This window comes from Thalia democratica, chromosome 4 (genome assembly GCF_965202585.1).
Source record: "Thalia democratica chromosome 4, ktThaDemo2.hap1.1, whole genome shotgun sequence".
NCBI lineage: Eukaryota > Metazoa > Chordata > Thaliacea > Salpida > Salpidae > Thalia > Thalia democratica.
This window is the reverse complement of record NC_139168.1, coordinates 57,375,270-57,397,211: the sequence shown is the minus strand read 5'-3', so window position 1 is coordinate 57,397,211 and position 21,942 is coordinate 57,375,270. Positions and strand designations below refer to the sequence as shown.

The 21,942-nt window shown below is 26.0% G+C and overlaps 1 protein-coding gene across 1 annotated transcript; it reads left to right on the top strand.

Moving 5' to 3' along the window:
* Positions 1-5,020: 5,020 nt before the first annotated feature.
* LOC145834611 (heat shock protein 105 kDa-like) lies at positions 5,021-20,435 on the top strand. The gene is made up of 20 exons (XM_082942084.1): positions 5,021-5,161; positions 5,353-5,410; positions 5,509-5,649; positions 7,088-7,210; positions 9,138-9,237; positions 9,458-9,591; positions 9,833-9,916; positions 10,216-10,376; positions 10,488-10,561; positions 10,775-10,926; positions 11,277-11,523; positions 13,235-13,356; positions 13,613-13,702; positions 15,128-15,239; positions 15,417-15,520; positions 16,028-16,153; positions 17,336-17,469; positions 18,949-19,042; positions 19,120-19,281; positions 20,061-20,435. The coding sequence occupies exons 1-20, from the start codon at positions 5,055-5,057 to the stop codon at positions 20,250-20,252; spliced, it is 2,517 nt and encodes an 838-aa protein (XP_082798210.1). The 5' UTR covers positions 5,021-5,054; the 3' UTR covers positions 20,253-20,435.
* The last annotated feature ends 1,507 nt before the right edge of the window (positions 20,436-21,942 follow it).

Sequence of the window (21,942 nt, the reverse complement as noted above, 5' to 3'; positions counted from 1 at the left end):
CAAAGCTTTTAATCTGTCATAAAAGTTTGAATATATATATAGCTTTGCTTTTAATTAGCTTTTAAAATAGCAGTTTAAAAAAATTAAGTTAAACTGTTTATTTTTATAGCTTTAAATTTAATCTCCTAAAAAATGACACACCAATTTTTTTGTTAAAATTTAAGGTTTTATGTATTATACTTTTAAAAAAACTTTATGACATAACATTAGAAAACCAAAATTTAGAGTGCACTTGTCAATAAAAGAAACAAAATACCATACAAAATTCTTTTTTACACGTTTGAATTACTTTTAATTTGCATTTTATTTTTTATATTTGCTGAATCTTTATAATAAAGAATAAATCTTATGTAATTTTCAGTTTTAATTATTAAAACTTTGTTTTATGAATAATTTTCAATATGTTTGGGTAAGGTGAGTTAGGGATATGGGTATAAAAAAAAATAATTTATAATAAAAAGTTGACTTAGCATAAATGCAAATCAGGCTGACCTTTCAGTATACTTTCCAATAATCATAATTAGAAACTATTATAATGAAACCAAGTAAAATAAATTATAAAATAATTAATACAAAACACAGATCTTTTTAAGTTAATGCAATTATTAAAAAAACGTTCTAGGAACTCTAAAATATATCGTGTGTTAATTAAATATAACAAGATATTACCTACTTTTAAGTTTGAAATGGACAAGATTTATAAATAATTCGCAAATCGGTCCGGTCCAGGACACAAGTCAATTGTTGTTACTAGTGATTTTTTCCCTGCATCAGTAGTTACAAAAAATAAATAAACGATGGTTAAAAATCTACCAGTTTATTGCAACATTTTGTTCAAATTAATTTCAGACAACATGTTGCAATAAACTGGTAGATTTTTAACCATCGTTTATTTATTTTTTGTAAGTTTGAAATATGTTAGGTTTGTTTTAAAACTCTAAAGTACGCAAACATGTACTGATTATAAAATGTAGCTCGCGAAAACATAAAAGTTTTACGAAAAAGTAGAAAATAATACCATATTGTCAGCTATGCAAATTTCAAATGTTGAAAGCAGTTTATTAAATGGTAATTAGAGTATCATAGTTCTAAATCTGTAAATGAAAATAAAATAGAACCTGTTTTTTATGTTTAAACAAAAACAGAACTAGTAATTATTCTTGATTTATATGAAAAGAGCCTAAATAATTGTTGACCTGGACATGACTTTAGACTGTATCCTGGTGTATGACTCGATAACTGATAGTTTTTTCGTACACCAGGTCCTTGGACCAAGAATTTGAGCGCTTTTTTTTTCGTTCAATAAACACAATGTTATTTTGGTGACTTACATTATTTTAGTTGTACAAAAATATACTTCGGTGAAAACTTTATTTTTTTGTCAGATTTTCTATGTTGACAGCAAAACTGGCAAAGTGCATATTAATTCTGATAGGCTACAGCAAAAGTTTTACTAACCAAAAAAAATAAATTTTTAAATATCGTAAAAGCTATACCGTAAAAGTAACGCTTGTAAGTTCAATGTATGATAAAGACAAATTGTATTTTTTTAAACTTTATTTCATATTACAACTTAATAAAACTCCCTAACATGATTTCTGGAATTTTCCAGACTTTAAAAAAATGATTATACTTAACTAAACCAAGCTAAAATATCTATACTTAGTGTTGAGGGAGTACTTTTTATGCACAAATAAATCACTGAGATTTAATATCTATCAGAATGATTTTCAAAATATTATGTGCCTGATGGGTAATCCAAATTACAGCTTTGAAAAATTGTAGGTATTGAATATTGCAAGATTAAAATCTAGTGATGGACACATACAACACTGAAACATATAACCAATATTAATTAAGGGCATAGGGGGGTCCGACATTTTTTTTACTATAATAACATTGTATCTTAAATGAAAGCCTAAAGTACCAACTACAAGCCAGTTTTTACAAAATAAAAAAATCTTATTTAACTTTTGAGATATTGTAATTTTTATAAAAAGTTTCCAATACAAATGTATGGACCAAAAATTTTTTGGGGGTCAATTTTCTCAGAAATTTAAAAAATCACTAAAAACCTATCTCCTTCATTTTTTGAGCTAGAGACCTCAAGATTTCAGGAAACGTTCCTTTTGTAATTTTGAAGACTTTGAATGTTGGAATTTTGAAAATATTAAAAATTGAAATTTTACATTTAAAAAACAAAAAAAAAGTGTTTTTTTTAATTAAAATTATATTCTTCAAAATTAAAAAAATTCCTGCATTAAATCTCTATAAAATTTAGTAATACACTTTCTGTGAAAATTTGAAGAAGATTGCTTAAAAAATTAAGGAGGAGATAGATTTTTAGTGAAATGGTCTTTTTTTGCATTTTTAGTTTGCGCCTTCCATTAGGAACCTATTGAGGTCACCGACTTTGATTGCTTATATCTTAAAAAATACTTTGAATTTTTATAAGCGATTAAAAATGTCTGATAGCTCAGATAAAACTCTTTAAAATAAGATCTACTTGTAAAAATCAAGGTGGACCCCCCTATGCCCTTAATAGTTATTTTTTACCTAAGGACCATCAAAATATATAAAGTGTTGTAGACCACATTACATTACCATACACCCAGGCTTAAATGAAAATTTTCTAAAACTTCAGAACAACACAAGCTAGCTAAATCTTTTTAAGAAGTTTTTAAAAATCTGGTTACATGCTTCTAGTTTGAACTTTTTATATCTGACTTGTTTAATTTTTATTTGAAAAAACCAGCAAGTTTTTTAGAACTTCAACTATATTGAGTTGCTTTAGTTTGCAGAATTAAGCTATTTTTATTCAATTTATTTTCTTCAGAAATTATTTATCGTTGCCAAGGGGAGGGTGATTTCTGATGTTTTTCTACTTTAAAAAAACTTCTTTTCTACAATATAAGTATTTTAAATTTCATATTTGATTTAATTTTAACTGTTAAACAAAAGTTTTGGTAATTACGCAGCATGATGTCACACCAATATTGAACTGAAATAACATAACATTTGATGTGATTTTAACCATTATTTTATGCTAAAATCTATGTTTAAAGCCTAATATGTTAATCCAAAGATACTTTGTTATAAACTAGCTTTATGAATAAATTAATAGAATCAAATTTATTTATTATAAACTATTAAAACTTGATTATTTAATTGCTTTTATTTTACAGATTTGTAGTCAATACAAAACACTGTATTGATGTAATCGATTTATGTTGTGAAATGGATGCAGTTAAATATTCAAGTTTTATTGTTTGGTGATAAATAAGTTTGATTTTATTATTTATGTATTTTTAAAATGTCATTTTTTACCTAAATTTGTCATTATAGTAGACCTCAAAAAAAGTATAATTTCAACTTGATATTAGTGCAACATCATCCTATGTAATTACTGAAATTTACAATAAATTTTCAGGAAATGTTTTTTTTTACTTTTAAATAACTTGTAGAAATCAGAATTTTGAAATATCATTATTAAGTACTTTTAAACCAAAACAAAAAAAGTTATGTTTACAGTTGCCACACACTCAAGGTATTTTGAAAGTTATGATAACCTCAGAGTAACTCTAAATATTTTAAATTTAAAAATAAAACTCAGGACTATTTTTAATGTTTTTTATAGTTATATTTTTTTGTAATAAATTCAGGCTAATTTGAAGATTATTTAAATCTCTGGACAGGATTTTTGTATATACTGATTGAGATTTAGTTATAATGTTTTCTTGTTTATAACTAGTTTTGTTAAATAAGTTGATTTTATTGATTTTATAAAAATAAATTAAAATTTAACGATTTAACAATTAAGGCTAGTTTTTTGTCACTTAAGCTGGCTTTTTTGCTTCAAAGAGATAGTTGTTTTTCACTGGACTAAGGTAAAGGTAAAGTTCAGAGGTTTTAAAATTTTTAATTCTAAGTTAAGAGAACAATGAATGAAAATTTATTATAAAAATTAACATTGGCCCGTATACTAAAGCTTAAAATACACAATAAGTCAGTTTTTATTACATACAAGACATTAATTAAGAGGTACAGTCGTTTTATTAAAAAGTTGTAATACAAACTTAATGAGTACAATTTTTTCACTGTCAATTAACTATAAAAGTTGAAATTTCACTTAAAGAATAAAAACTTTAAGGGCATAGGGGGTAAATCACTATTCTCACAATTTAATCTTATTTTAAAGTGTTTGAAACATAACTTTTATTTATTAAGCTACAAGATTCTTTTTACAAATTAAAAGTTCAAAATAATTTTTGAGATATAGCAGGTCAAAGTAGGGAGGCAACAATAGGTTCCTTATAGGAGGGACAAACTAAAACAGCAACTAACTAGAAATCACTAAAAATCTATCTTCTACGTTTTTTGAGATAAATACTTTAACTTTTAGGAAATGTTCCTTGCAATATTTATAAGTTTCTGTCAGAAAGAATTTACAAAATAATAAAAAATTAAATTTAATAACAAATAGTCCAATAAAGACTTGAAAAAAATCTTTTTGAAATCCTTTCTGACAGATTTTTCTTGTTATTGCAAGGAACATTTCCTGAAAGTTTGAGCTATTTATCTCAAAAAATGTAGAAGATAGATTTTAAGTAAAATAACCTTTTTTTGCCATATTAGTTTGAGCCTCCCATAGGGAACCTATTGTTGCCTCCTGACTTTGACCTGATATAAATCAAAAAATATTTTTAATTAAAAAATCTGTAAAAATCATCTTTTAGCTTAGTTGAAACTCTTTAAAATAAGATTAAATTGAAAAAAGTGAATACACCCTCTATGCCCTTAATAAAGCCATTTGATACAATAAATTTTAGCTCAATAAGTCTTTTTTTAATTCAAATTACAAGAATGTATAAAGTTTATAAATTGTAGTTTATTTGAATATTAATTTAAAATGTTAAAATTTTGTAATATGATAACATACGTTTATAAAAAAAAGTTAAAACACTTTAAACCGTGATGTAATACTTGCGATTAATTAAAAAGCAAATATTTGAACAGGATCATTTTTATACTATAGCTAATTTTAATTAGTCAAGATGTCAGTTGTTGGATTTGATTTTGGAAGTCTGTCAAACTACTGTGCTGTTGCAAGACAAGGTGGAATTGAAACAGTTGCCAATGAATATAGTGATAGACAAACTTAGTGAGTTTTATTTTAATGATGAGTTAGATTTAATTACTGAATAAAAACACCAACTTATGCTTTGCTTACCAGTTTTAGTATTATAAAAAATAGTACAAAGGTTATTAATAAATTAGTAAATTTTATGTAAAAATACACTAAATACATAAATGTTTTAAATTTTTCTGATAATGATTGGTTATATTTTTCAGTACTGCAATTTCATTTAATACCAAAGAAAGGTCAATTGGTACATCTGCAAAAACTATGGTCAGTTTTTATTATTAAATGATAAATTTTTATAAGTTATTTAGAAGTCTACAAGTCTTGTAATGTATGTTTTTGAATGTTGGTCTTTTTTTTTGCAGGTAGTTTCTGCTCCAACTAACACTGTATGGAACTTTAAAAGATTAGTTGGTCGCTTGTTCAGTGATCCAGTTGTACAAAATGAAGCAAAATATCTACCATATAAACTTGTTGAATTACCAAGTGGATATGTTGGTGTTGAGGTATATGTTTACGATTTTTTTTTCTACAAATTAGAATTAGCAAATGTGTTGAATTACTGCTACAAGTATAATTAATAAGTATTCTATAATTTAACCAATTTTGGAAAATAATAAGTAAATTAATAGTAAGTTTATGTACTGTAAAAATTAAAACATGTTGATGCATAACTGATGTCACAAAAATCAAATAAGAGTGTCCAATACAATTGTATGACTAATTATTAGATACATGTCAATATGTAATAATGTTTACCAAATACTGACTGATGAGTCCTAATCAGGACGAAACTGGTCTCAGTCTACAAAAGGCTTGTTGTCTGATGATTAAATTGGTGTGATCAAAGCTTATCTTAACTTGAGCTTGTCTCACGACATATGAAAGTTCAGGCTTTGGCTCTGTAGACTTTGGTCAATGTTTTTGTTGATCGAATACGAATATGGAGAACTCTATTTAAATACTCAACAATTAAAAACATCAAATAATTTATTATAAGAACTGTCTAGGTGTCTTTTCTATGAATTCTGAGATGAACTTCACAAAACAGCTGTATTGTTAGATCTATTTATTTTTTATATAAAAGCATACGAAAGCTCATAATGAAATAGCATAAACTCATAGTAAAATAGCTCTTTAAAAAAATTGTCAACTTGTTAAGGCCATAGGGGGGGGGGTAGGCCATGTTTTTTACAAGTTGATCTTATTTTATAGAGTTTTTACTAAGCTTCAAGTTGCTTTTTACCGTTTTTAAAAATTCGAATTAGTTTTTGAGATATGACCGGCCAAAGTCGGGCCGCATAACAGGTTCCTTATGGGGAAGGAAAAACTAAAACGGCGAAAAAAGACTAATGCATTCAAAATCTATCTCCTCCTTCATTTTTTAAACAATCTTCTTCAAATTTTCACAGTCTATTCTTTATACAATAACAAAAAAACGTTATTTGTAACTTTAAAAAATTTCAAGTAAAAATACCTTTTTTTTGGAAAAAAAATTTTTTTTTGATAAAAAATCACTTTTTTTTTTTTAATTTTTGTCATAAAATTTTTATTTTTTAAAATTATAAAAATTCACAAATAACGTTTTTTTCTCATAATGTAAGGAACATTTCCTGAAAATTTGAAGAAAATTGCTTGAAAAATGAAGGAGAAGATAGATTTTAAAGCCCGTTTTTAAAAACTCGAGAAAAACGGCTTTAAAGTTTTGGTAAACTTTATTTTTTTATATAAATATTTTTATATAACCGGTCATAAAAAAAAAGTTACTTAATATTTTTAAAATCTAAAAAAAGCATCTGAAAGATTATGAAATTTACTATAATATAAGTCTATATGTTATTTTTGGTCAAAAAATGGCTTCTACCCCCCCCTATGGCCTTAATAAAATGGTTATAAAAAACTAATTATATTATTTGTATTTTAACCTTTTTTTTTTAAATGTAGTTGACTTACATGGGAGAGCAAAAAGTTTATAGCATGGAACAAGTTGTAGCAATGCTTTTGACAAAGCTTAAGTTGGTTGCAGAATCAAACTTAAACAAAACTGTTTCAGATTGTGTTGTTTCAGTAAGTTTTAATTTTGTGTTTAAATTTGCTTATAAATTTTAAGAAACTCAATGAAGTATTTAGTTTTAAAATTATATAGCAATGAATATAATGTTTTTTGTAAAATATATAGTTTTAAGAAACTTTATGAAGTATTTAGTTTTAAAATTAATAACAATAAGTATAATGTTATTTGTAATATATATTGCTATTCCTAGACATAATTAAAAACATAAGAATAAACAATATTTGCTGAAATTAAGTTTGACTAAAAGCATAATCAACTTAACTTTTACAGTTTAAAGTTTTTATAGAAATAGTAGTTTTTTATTATATTAAGGGCATAAGGGACAATCCCAACGTTTTTTTTTTTACAAAAATTAATATTGGCTCTTATATGAAGTCAATGTTACCAGAAGTTACTACCAGTCAGTTTTTACAGAATATAAAAAATTTTATTAGTTTTTGAGTTATAAACAATTTTGTAAAAAGTTTCCAATACAAAGGTATGGATTACAATTTTCTCATAAGTTGAAAAATTCACTAAAAATTCCTCCTTCAATTTTTTGACCTAGAGACTTCAAATTCTCAGAAAACATTCCTTATATAATTTAAAATATTTTTGATGTTGGGTTTTCAAATTTTTTGAAAAATTCCTGCATTGAATCTGTTTTGAATTTAATAGTGGACTTTCTGTGAAAATTTGGATAAAATTGGTAAAAAAAAAGAAGGATGAGATAGAATTCTAGTGAACCTTAATGAACCTATTCAGGTCACCGACTCATTAGGATTACTCATATCTTAAAAGTTGTTTTGATAATTGGTTAAAATTGTCTGGTAGCTTAGATTAAACTATACAAAATATGATCGATTTGCGAAAATCAAGGAAGACCCCCCTCTCCCCCTTTTGCCCTTAAACAATTATCGATCACCAACAATCAACTGTATAGGTAGAATAATTAGAGATAGACTAAATTCTCACAATTTTAAAAATTCACTAAAAAACTATTTTCTCCCTAAAATTTTGACCAATCTTTTTCAAAATTTCACAAAAATTCCATTACTAAAAATAAAATTGATTGTATTCAGGTTTTTTTTTTATTGCAGCATTCAAAGTTTTTCATACTATAAAAGAAACGTTTTCTGAAAATTTGAGGTTTCTAACTCAAAAAATGAAGAAGATAGATTTTTAGTGAATTTTTGAATTTGTGAGATACTTGAAAATGGAAAAATTCTGGTCATAACATTTGCATATGAATTTTTTTACAAAGACGTCTATATTTTGAAACCTAATTAAAGTTTTTATGTTCTATAAAAACTGACTTATAGTTTGTACTTCTAGCTTAAATATAAAAACCAATGATAAAGTTGGTAAATATTGTTGGGATCCCCTGGTTGTGCCCTTAACACATAAAAAAAGTTGCAATACTTCCATTGCCTGATAGTTTTTTTTCATGGGCAATGCAACATAGTTCACAAACAAATAAAGAACCAAGTAAATGATGGTGAAGCTAGTCGAAATTTAAAGTTATAATACTCGTCTGTAAAGTTTATAAATAATTCCTAAATTTTTAAATACTATTTTTAACTGTATCTCTAAGATTGTTAATCAGTACTAAACTTTTTAGTATAATAAATCAGTTAATATTAATATTCATGGTAGTGTTATTTTAAACTTTAGGAAATGTTTTTGAAAACATCTAAACTTATCTGACAAATGTTTTTTACCACCATCACTAGTTAAAAAACCAGTATTTCACCAAAATAAACTCAAAATGAATATTTTCTATGTAATACCCTTGAATTAATTCCTTGCTGTGAAATTATACTGCTTAATTTGCGTTTTGTTACATGATTAAGTTGTTTTGAAACATTTAAATTTGTTGTATAGCAACCTTTTATACAAACTTAGTCATTTATGAAAATTAAATTGCATTTCGAATTGTAGGTTCCTTGTTTTTATACCGACACTGAAAGAAGAAGTATTTTACAAGCTGCTGAAATTGCTAATTTGACCCCACTTCGTATTCTTAGTGATACTACAGCCAGTTAGTTTCTACTTAAGTCTATCGTTTATTTTTTAAGTATGCTGATAGAATTAGAAAGTATATCCCTATAATATTTGATCTGTTGTATAAATTGTCAATAAAAAAGATCATTACTGAAGTTTACTAGTTTCGCACTTATATACAGTGTAAACAGTTTTCATGATTTACAAAACCTAAAAATTGCAAGCTAACAATTCAAAGTTATAAAAAAAAATTGCAGCTGCATTGAGCTATGGTATTTACAAACAAGATCTGCCTGCTGAAAATGAACCAGCAAGGAATGTTGTGTTTGTTGATATGGGTTATTCTTCTCTACAATGTTGTGTGGTTTCTTATAACAAAGGAAAATTGAAGGTAAAAAAAATAGTTAAATAACTTAAATTAAGAATTTTCAATATGTATTTTGTCAATATGTCTATAAACATTTATATAATTGTTAATTTTGCGGTTAATACATATCAAAATTTTCATGTTACACAAAGTTTTTTTAAAAGTTATAAGAATTAAATATTTGTCTTTTATTTCTAAAGTAAGCTTAATTTATCAAACGAAGCTGAAAACCTAACTTAGTATTAATGTTTGATATTTTTAAAAGGTTTTGTCAACATCATTTGACCCATTCCTTGGTGGCCGTGACTTTGACCGAAAACTTGCTGAACATTTTGCTGTTGAATTTAAGGTAATATTTTTAAAGTTTTTATTATCCGAACTAAGAATTACTTAACAAATCTGGAATGCATTATTTCTATTAAAATTTTATGTAAACTTATATTAGATATAGACAGGGTTATGTAAGTTATGTTAAGTCAAATATTTTGATATTGTTTTCAAAGAAGTAACCAAGTTGTTTTGATTGTTAAATAGTAAATCATCTAACTGCATCAATTTTTAGAGATTACAGTTAAGGTAATTTTCAACATTTAAAATATGAATTATGAGAAGATTAATGTTATCCTAATATTGCAATGTATTATACAGACCAACTATAAAATTGATGTAACTAAGAACAAACGTGCTAGCATTAGACTTCAAAATGAATGTGAAAAACTCAAAAAGTTGTTAAGCTCTAATAGTGGTAAAATGACAATGAATATTGAATGCCTTATGGATGATAAAGATGTTAGAGGTTTTATGTTAAGGTCAGTGTTTAAATGTTATTTTTCTGAAACAACAAGAAATAAGATTATATTACCTCCTGAAAATTACTTTTTTAGCAAGTATTTAACTTTAAAAATCTATTTACCTATTAGGTCTGACTTCGAGGAAATGTGTGATCCATTGTTTCAAAGAGTAAAGGAGACTTTACAAGGATTACTTAATGATAGTAAGTTTCTCTTTTTCATATACAAAGGGTTAAGTGATATATATATGCTGAAAAAAATATGTATTGTTTATAACTGAAACTTTGAATAAATTAAAGTAAAAAATCTCAATTGAAGTAAATATATAAAGGTAAAAGCAAAGTAAGTAAAGTTTTCAAATAGAAATGTATTAATTAAGCGGGATGGTATATTTTTAACTAAGAACTTCAAAACAGAAATGAAAGCTGAAAACGTATATGCAATCGAAATAGTCGGAGGGTCCACTAGGATACCAAAAGTGAAGCAAATTATTAAAGAAGTTTTTGGAAAAGATGCATCTACTACGCTTAATGCTGACGAAGCCGTAGCTAGGGGTTGCAGTTTACAGGTAATGAAAATATTAATTTAAGTTTAAGAATACCTAGATTCCAGTTAAAATACTCTATATTTTTTAATAAATATTTTAGTTGTATTTTGAACTAAACTAAGTGTTATAAATTAAAATAACAGTTGGTATATTTTTTTATAAAACTTATTTAAACTTAAAGTAAGATTTAAATAATTTTAAAATTAAAATTTTTAAGTAGCTGATTAAATTTTTTACAGATTTTATTTTTTTACAGTATATTTTATTTTGTTTTACTTAACTTTTTTTGAGTATGTTTTTATACATTCTCATTTTTCTTAAAATTAAAATCTAATAATCTGATAAGGAATATATGTTTATCAAACTAACAGTGTGCTATGTTATCACCAACATTCAAAGTAAGGGACTTTGCCGTTGTTGAAACTTGCCCATACGGAATTACGTTGGAGTGGGAAAACGCTGACGGAAGTGCAGGTGAAGTTTCTACCATGGAACTTTTTCCAAGACATCACCAAGCTCCTCAAACAAAACTTCTTACGTTTTATAGGGCAGAACAATTTTCTTTAAAGGCCTACTACACTAATCCTGCTTTAATCAATCATTCTCAGCCTAAAATAGGTATAGTTTAAGTTTTTTAAATATATGTTAAAAAATTTTGTAGCTGTATGTAAATGAATGTAACAATATGTAACTTTTTATAGAAGTATTAAACAATTTACAGTTTTATTCATTACAAAAAATGTTTAAAAGCCATTTAATCTAAAACTAAGTGATAAAATTTGGTTTTAAGAAAATACTTTTTAACTTGCTCCTATTTTAATTTTTAGTACTCAGTAGTGCTTTTTAAAGGATCACTTCATTAAAATTTTACTTCTAAATAATTTTTTCACATTGTTACAAAATGATTTTCTAAAAACAAATAAATTTTACTGCTAAATATGACCTGTCAGCTAAAACAGTTCCTCATTTCGATAACAAAGTTTAACTATCAGAAGAGCTTTATATTTTCCCGTTACAGCTGCTTACATTGTTTTTAGTTTCAAACATTTTTTTATAGTGTTAAATGGAAATTGTATGCTTTAAATCAGTTACACAAGAACCTAAACACAAACAATGATTCTTAAGTTTATTTTTAAAGTTCAGTTTATAAGTAAAAAATAGTAATACCAAGCACCAGCATAAAATTACCAGCTTAGACAAACGACACGCTTAATTTTATATAAAATAAAAAGAAATCAAGTTTGCTCACTTAACATGCGAACTTAATATTTTAAAACCTTATTTATGTATATATAGGCTGTTCCACATTAAAGAAGTTAATTTTCTATCTGCTCTACTAATTTAAGTGAATCTTGCACTCAATAGTTGTGCGATAATGATAACTAAAAGCTTAAATGAACATAAGGCCATGTCATCACTTTTGGCAACCCTGTTGTATATGCATGTTTTGTTTCAAAGTCCCAATCTGCATATGATGCATAAATATATGATTGCCCACTTCAATAAGGTGAATTTTTTCATTCTAGCTTATAGTTGTACTGAGACTAATATATTTTAATCAATTTTTAGTAAAATTCAGTCATCTGCTATGTAACTCACTATGCATCAAAAAAAGGTTCAACATATATTTTTTTAATACTTACAGATTATATCTTGACTATTGTAACTAAACGACTTATACCAGAAACATACATAAGTTACTTACTACCAAAAGTAGTAATGCTAGAAAAAATATCTTATCAGCGTGTCAAAATTAAAGTTTATTTTTATTTTATAAAGAAGTTAAACGTAGCATTGTTTTACCATTTTATTAAAATGAAGTCAAGTTTTTTACTTAAACACGTCTAAGTTAGTTAGCAGTTTCCTTTTTTTGTCTTTAATTAATTTGCTCTTTTTATAAACCATAACTTTTCTAAGAGACTTAAAAAAGTGCGCATACTTTTCACTGCGCCGACTACAGCTTGACCCTACGTAGCTAAATTGTTATTTATTTCTTAATACAATTGAGAAAATTGTTTTAGCATTGGAGTTAGCTGTAAGCTTGTCACTAGTTGGTTTGTCTGGAAGCCACTTGTTAGGGGGTTTCTGTTTAATAAACTAAAATAATTTACTATTCTTTGTTTTTAAGCCAATACCTAATCATGTTAATTAAGTTTGTTCATAATTTCAATGACAAAGTTTAAAACTGTCTTTAATTAGGCTCTTCTGACCACAGTTATACATATTTACTTTGTACACCACTTTATTATAACTAAACTAAGTTATAAGAACATAAAGTGTTACTAAATCTTTATTTTTCACCTAAATTAATGTTTTTAAATATTTACAGCTCAGTTTAAAATCTGTGATGCAAGAGCTGATGCTGAAGGACAAGCATCAAAAATTAAAGTTAAACTTCGAGTGGATAAAAATGGTCTTTTCACTGTGCAGCAAGCTTCTTTAGTCGAGAAGGTTAACTTAAAAAACTAAAAATTCCTAAAATTTAAGATAAAATGATAGCGCATACAATTAAATTGGCAACCTAGCACATAAATCTCGATTTCTTTAATTAAAAAAATATTAAATTTGAAATTATTACAAATAATTTTTTTTGAAATAAATTTAAAAAATATTTCAATAAGTATGCTTAGTTAAATTAATAAAATCATTCTTTTTTATTTTAACGACTAAATTTTGACTAAATATTTTATAACTAGTTATCAAACAGGTTGAAGAGGTTGTAGAAAATGTTGATCAGGGTACTGAAACACCGGCAGACACCAAAACAACACCTACTGCTAATGGCGACCAACAACAAGTTAATTTTTTATTTCAACTCAAAGTTTACGCAGCTCTTTACTTTTTGTGCAGTTTAGAAATCTGCGTGCAAAATAATATTTTGTTAATTGCATTATGCATAAAATTGTAAGATAATTTAAAATTAGTTTTTGAAAGGAAAGTTTTTGTAGACATAAGTAAAAGTGCTCGAATTATTTCAGCAACATTTAATTACAGCAGAATTGTTTGAATTGAAATTGAACAGCAAATTTAAAGTGAAGAACTGAGTGTTTTTTGTTAATATAAAGAATTTTTTTTTTATAAATAATAATTAATAATAATAATTACAGGGTTGCCACAAAACCTGGAAAAACCTGTAATTAGACAATTTATGCTGAAAAAACCTCGAATTTTAAACAATTTTTATATATTAAGTAGTAAAGTTTTGGTTTGACACGAAAAATTTATCTAATAGATAAAAAAAATTGTCATCATCAATTTTTTTTGTTAAAAAACTCATTTAAAGTAACTTTACAGTATCTTTTTAATGTTGTTATACCACTTAACACAGTTTTTAATCCTTAACTAAAAATAGCTTTAAAAACATGTACTTTCAAAAATCTGGAAGAAAATCAGAAAACCTGGAAGAAATTTCTTAAAAGCCAGTGGCAACCCTGTAATTAATTATTTAAAATGTTATATAGAATACCTAATTAATTTAAAAAAATTACACTCAGTTAAGGGCATAGGGGGGGAGGGTAAACACCTTTTTTGTTTTTGATTTTATTTTATATAGTTTTTAATTAGCTACAAGATGCTTTTTACAGATTTTAAAAATTCAAAATAATTTTTGAGATATAGCCGGTCAAAGTCGGAGGCAACAATAGGATCCTTATAGGAGGCGCAAACTAAAACGGCAAATAACTAGAAATCACTAAAAGTCTATCTTCTCCTATGTTTTTTGAGGTAACTACCTCAAATTTTCAGGAAATGTTCCTTGCAATATTTAAAAAAATCTGTCGGAACAGAATTTTAAAAAATTAAAAAGTAAAATTTTAAAACAAAAAAACTAAAAAAAAACTGTTTTTTTGTTTATTTTTTATATAAAATTTTTATTTTTAAATTTTCTTAAAATTCCTTCCGACAGAATTTTATTAATATATCAAGGAACATTTGCTAAAAATTTGAGGTAGTTACCTCAAAAAACGTAGGAGAAGATAGATTTTTAGTGAAATAATCTATTTTTGCCATTTTAGTTTGCCCCTCCCATAAGGATCCTATTGTTGCCTCCGACTTTGATCGGCTATAACTCAAAAGTTGTTTTGAATTTTTTAAATCTGTAAAAAGCATTTTATAGCTTGAAAAAACTATATAAAATAAGATCAAAAACCAAAAAAAGGTGTTTACCCCCTATGCCCTTAACTATTAAAAAACAATAAACTAAATTAATAAATTACAACTGAAGACCCCTATGGAAACAAATGAGGATGAAAAAAAAGACAAAAAAGAAGAAAGTAAAGATCAGGGAGGCGATGAAAAAATGGAGACTGATGACCAGAACGACAAACAACCTGAAAGTATACTTTATTAATTATTATATATTAAAGTAACATTATTAATGATAATTTACCTTGACAATATAAGGTATATTTTTTAGATTTGAGACTACTAAAAGTAAAAAAAATGTTTTGTAATGTTACGAATTTTTTTTTAAATGTTAATTTAAGTACCTTATAAAATAAATAAATTTTCAGAAAAAAAACCTAAGATGAAGCTTAAAAGTTACGATTTGCCTATTGTTACTGATTATAACTTGTTCGTTCCAAAGAGTCAAATCAACAAATTTGTTGAAATTGAGGTAAATTAAATCTTCCTAACATTTAATTTGCAATTAAAAACATGAGTCTTGAATGTAATAAGTTTATGAACAGAATTTTATTCGACACTTATTTAAGATATTCTATGTATAAAATAAATAAGAAATTGTTCTAGTTATAAAGCAAAAGATTAAATTACGTTAGTGAAAATTTATTTACTACATAAAACTTAATTAATATAACTAAAAATAACTCTTCAAAATATAAATTTAAGCGTTTGTTAACAAAAGATCCCAGCGAAACAAGTTCACTGGAATATATTATATTAACAAATTATACAGTATCCTTCTTTTATTGCACTGACATATGTTTCTGTGTGTTAAAAGAGCCAACACACTTCGACTGAGCTATGAAAAAGTACTTCCTTTATTTTCACAGCTCAGTTAAAGTGTGTTGACTCGTTTAACACACAGAAACATATGTCAGTGTAATAAAAGAAGGATACTGTATAATTTGTTATTAGTAAAACTAAAAATATTTATGAATAGGCCCAAATGATTCAAAATGACAAGCAAGAGCGTGACAGGGTGAATGCAAAAAATACAGTTGAAGAGTATGTCTATGAAATGAGAGAAAAATTGTCTACCTCTTTAGAAGAATTCATTAGTGAACAGGTTTATTAATAATATTATAATTAAATTTTTGAAAGGCTTATCATAACTTACTAATTGCTATCTTTCATCAGTATTTCAACCAACATTTATGTTAAGCTTTATTCATTTGAAGTAAGTTATTTTTTTAACTGTATAGTGGTGTATAATTTATTAACTGTGCATAAGTTTTTTGCTTTGCACAGAAAATTATACATTTTTGAATTTTTTTTTTTTCATGTACTATGTTAGGTTATATTTTGATAATTTTTATTATAATAAATACGTGTTTAACAGTGAAGTCAGAATTTTAACAAAAGTCTTTTTAAAATATCTTCAGTAGTCTAGTGACCTATTCAGCAACCAACTGATCTTATTTTTTATAATTAGGTTAATACTGCTTTAACTTATGAAAAAGTCCAAAAAAAATTCTGCAAAATTGAAAGCAAAGATAGCTAGGTACCTTAGATTTGAAGACATTCAAAATTTAAAAAGTTTTTTTTTTTTGAATAAAATTATCTGTACTTAGACTAATATCATTGTTATATCTGTACTTGAGCGTGATAATTATAAAAAGTCATTAATCTTACTAACATGAAGTTTATTTGATACCCTATGAAAACGTCACCCAACTATTTGTGTTCAGGAATTTATCCGCTCTTATTATAAAAATAAAATAATTTTCTTACAAAATTTTATATCTGCTATTAGTTCGTCATATTATTAAAAAACTTACTTCAAAGTTTTGGTTGAAAGAGAGTCAAAATAAGTTTATGGTGTTGAAAAGTTTTGCTCGTATGTCAAGTATTTTTAAGTTTCATATTTTTCAACTTAAATTGTGTCAGCAGTATTTGTTATAATTCTAGTTTATTAGATCATTATTACTAATTATTTACCTGGTGTAGAAAAAGTATATGAAAATTTAGCAAGATTTGCAAATTTCTCAAGTAAAAATTTAGCATGATTAAAACTAACATATTATGTTTATTTATTATAGTTATGAGTTAAATTTAAATACATTTATAATATTATGTTGTTTTGTTCATAATAAAAGTTTTCTATATCAGGAAACATTTACAGATGTTTATGTAATTTAATATACATAGTAACAATATTTTTGAAATACTTTAAGCCCGTATAAGTTGAATAGTTATAAATACTGATTTTCAAAAACACAATGTTTAAATTGGTTTCAAAACTTAACAGGATAAAGAAAAATTTTCCAAGTTTTTAACCGAAACAGAAGATTGGTTGTATGAAGACGGTGAAGATGAAACGAGGGCTGTGTATCAAGCAAGACTGGACGATATGAAGGCAATGGGAAACCCCGTTCACTTCAGGTACTTTTCTGTTCTAATTAAATCTAATATACTAGTGTTAAGTTGTAATAAAATAATATTAAATTAATTAGTTTAAAATAAATCGTTATTAACATCGTATTTATTCTTTATTTTTGTATTTGATTTGAAGTTGTAGGTCTTATTCTGTTTGTTCACTGAAAGGTTTGTTGTTCTTTGGTGCAATTGAAAAAGTGTTTGTATATTTACACCCTAATATCGAAGTATAATCTTTGATAGCTATAATATTTTTAGTGAACTGTATTCTATTAAATTTTAAAATCAGCTCAAGTGAAATTTATAAATTACTGTCTATTTAACGTTGTCTGATCGATTTTATTTCATAAATTTTCATTTATTAACGGCATAGAGGAGGGTTAAACAATTTTTTATTTTTATTTTTTACATAAATTACCAATTTTCTTTTACAATTTATTAAAATTCGAAGTAACTTTTGAGATATAAACTATCAACGTAAGAAATCTGAATAGGTTTTTGTGGGAAGCGCATACTAAAAAGGGAAAAAAGATCTTTAACATACGCTTTTTAGATTAGTACCTCAAATTTTCAGGAAATGTTCTTTGCACTATTTAGAAAAATCTTATAAATCTATACATTTTAAACTAATAATAGTTATTTTAGTCATAAATTATTTTTTTTTAATTAAAAAAAATCCTACTACAGATGTTTGTAGATATTGCAAATAAATTTTTTTTAAAGTTTGTAGTATTTATCTAAAAACGTAGGATGAGATAAATTTCAGGTCATTATTATATATTCACCGCTTAAGTTTTCCCCTCCCATAAAGAATATATTGTTTTCTCTGACTTAAAATGTTAGTTTGAATATTGAAAGCTGTAAAAAGTAACTAAGGCTTAGTTAAAACTCTACAACTTAAGATCATCAGGGTTGACACTTTACCTGGAAAAACTTTGAAAAACCTGGAATTCGACAATTTAGGCAAAAATAACCTGGAAAAACCTTGAATTTGAGAAATTTTGATAAAAACCTGTAATTTTAATAACTTTCACATGTTCAGTAGTAAAATTTCGATTTGACTCAAAAAATCTATCATATAAATTAAAAAAAAATTGTCATCATCAAAAATATTTTGTATTAAAAAACCTATTTAAAGTAGCTTAACATATTTTTTTTAATGTTTTTATACTGTTTAACACAGTTTTTACCTTAGACTTAACTTTAAACTAAAAATAGCCCAAAAATGTGTACTTTTAAAAACTTGGAAGAAATTTGGAAAACCTGGAAGAAAAAAATGAAAAAACAAGTGGCAACCCTGGATTATATAGTAAAAAAATGATCTCCCCCTTTTCTATGCCCTTAATATGATTGAAAGATTTTGATATAAAACTAAAAACTTGTAAATGAATAATTGCTGCAAATTATTAGTTATTATCTTCTTATGTAAGAGATGATAAAAGTTTTCAATATTGAATGGTTGTTACATTCTTTATATATTTTTAGATATGTCGAGGCCGTTAATCGTCCCAGAGAGCTCGAGAATATGGGAAGAGTAGTGCAGTTATATGGAAAATTTCTTGCCAAGTACAGCGAAAAAGTTAATTATCCTTAATTTTATATCTTACAGTTTGATTTTATTTATTTATTTTTTTCTTAATTAGCTGTTTTATTTAGGATGAGTCAGTTGCTCACATACCAGAAGCAGAAGTAAAAAAGGTTGCAGATGAGACTCAAAAAGTTACTGAGTGGTACAACACAATGATGCAAAAACAAATGACATTGAAAAGTTACCAAGACCCAGTTTTCACTTGTGCAGAAGTGCAGCTTAAAGTTAAAGTAAGTTGTGTTTTTATTTAATTTAAATATTGTAGCTTAAATTAACACTTGAACAGCATTAAATTTTTTTTTCTATTTACAATGTTTCATACTGTTTTTCTAAAGTAAAACACTTGATTAATTATGATGAGATTTATAATGTGCAAATCACAGGGTTTCTAAAAAACCTGGAATTCTAGAAACACCTAAATTTAACAATTAAGGCTAGAAAACCTAGAATTTTGAAGGAAAACCACGAAAAAACTTGGAATTTTGAACAAAAATTTTGGAATTTTAAACAACTTTTGCATGTTAAGTAGTAAAATTTTGATTTGACATGAAAATTCTATCATGTAGATGAAAGTTTTGTGTCATCATCAAAGTTTTTTTTATTAAAAAACACATTTAAAGTAGCTTTACAGTATCTTTTTGTTGTTATACCGCTTAACACAGGCTTTTTTATCTTGAACTAAATTTTAAGCCAAAAATAGACCCTAAAACGTGTAATTTAAAATCTGGATAAAATTTGCCAAAATATTTGGCAACTCTGAAACCATTTGTTGATACTAAAAGTTAAAATTGTTTGAATAGTTAATAAAACAAATATTTATTTTGTTAATAAACTAGAAGTTTTAGCATACAACAACTATACCTTTCTAATTTGTGGAAATTATTGTTGTTCGTGTTTGATAAGTAAACTAAGCATGAAAGGTCTAAAAACTTGAAATTTGAATAAACATTTTCTTGAGCATAAGTTGTATAAGGATTATTTTACAAACTATACACCTCTGTTTTTTCAGGCTTTAGACAATGTGTGCAAGCCTGTACTCGCCACTCCCAAGCCAAAACCGCCACAACCGGAGGTGGAGGTCAAACCTGAAGCTCCTGCAGCTGAAACTAACGGAGAAGAAGCACCAAAGCCCCAAGCAGAAAGTGATAACGTGCCACCACCCCAAGACCAAGAGCCTAAAATAGACATGGACCTTGATTAATTAGCAGACAAACCTACAATTTTATTTTCCCTTTCTAGTATACTTTGTTGTTTAGACATTAATTTAATTTCTATTTGCTACTATCAGTTAGTTGCATTTTTGTTTTCGGTATGACTAATTGAGTTGAAAACTAATTGTTTTTTATGTTTCAATTATTTGTTACGAATAAAGTACCAAACTTGATGTTTATATACATGTAAATTATATAGATAAAGTTTTTTATTGAAAATATCTTGACTTGCTTTTATGATAGATATTTGGCAAAATTGATATCCTGTATAGAAAAAGAATTCTGATTCCAATAAGTTGTAAAAAGTCTTCATGATATAATGAACTTAATGAAAAGTATAAATATTTACTGCAAACTAGTCCCTTTTTACTTCTTCTCTTTCTCAATAAACCAGTAGTTCCCTAAGTTTTTAAAAATTGATGATGGTTGGTAAATGATAATAAAATATTAATTAAATACTGAGTAACACTAAAGTATTTTGTAAAAATTACGATACAGAAGTTTCGACTAATGTGAAATATATTAGAAATTAAAAAAAAGTCTTTGTCGGAAACGCAGAATTAAATTACAAATTCTACGCTCAAGTTATCTTTAAACAATTCAATTAATTAATTTCTGAAGGCTTATTTGCATTGTGAAATATCATGTAAAAGACTATAAAAATATTTAGTTTTATGAATTGCCAAAGGGTAATTGGATGTAGCCGTAAATTTAATTTAAATTGAAGCAAAAAATATATAGTTTAAAAATAAGATTCATACCTACTTAGCGAGTAATTAAACTTTTGGTTGATAGACATTGTAGATCATTTCAGAGGAAACTTTATATAAAAAGTAGTGATCTACCGGATCACTATTTAAGAACCGGACGTGTCCGTGCCTTTTTTCCGAATCCTAAATGTTTTGAGTTTTATTAGTGAACAAACTTACAAGATAACTTATTGTAATACCATTAATTAGTAAAAATTGTTTAATACAAGTATTTCGTTAAAAAATCACAATGTTAAAATATTGTATTTTAACACTAGGAAAAGGAACGTTGTAAAATAAAAATCTACTTTATGAAATATCAGTTTGAATAGCTACTTATACGACTAAACTTGAATTTTGTACCTTTTATGACGTAAAAGATATTAAATGTAATCAAACTTAAAAAAATAACGAACTTAATCTCTTTTAATAATGTTAAGCTTTGCATTATACTTTTATTTATAAAATTTCGAACAGTAACTTCTTTAGCAACTGAATATGTTTACATATTTGAAAGTAAATATTTTGGTAAATAACATTTACTCATATCTACGCCATTAAGCTACAAAGAAACCTTTACTTGTTTTTTCAAGTTGTTATAAAGATATAAACGTATTTCGGAAGCAATCGATTTAGCTTTGTTCGTACAAGCTACCAGGTTATGAAAATAACCTTTCAGAATAAACGGAAGATGGTACTGACAAATAATACCTTCTTGCAAACTTGACAAAATGCGTGTATTTTTTCTTGCTTGAGTTCCACCAAGACTACAGCTTCTTTAACTCAGCAGTTTAAGAAAATCAGTCAATAAAACTTAATTTCGGTATCAATCTCTTGATCAACTGAATATTGTTGCGCACTTTCGTGAGCGTTTGCACTTTTTTCCGACCAAAATGTAGAACAGAACAACAACAACAAAATTTTGGAACAT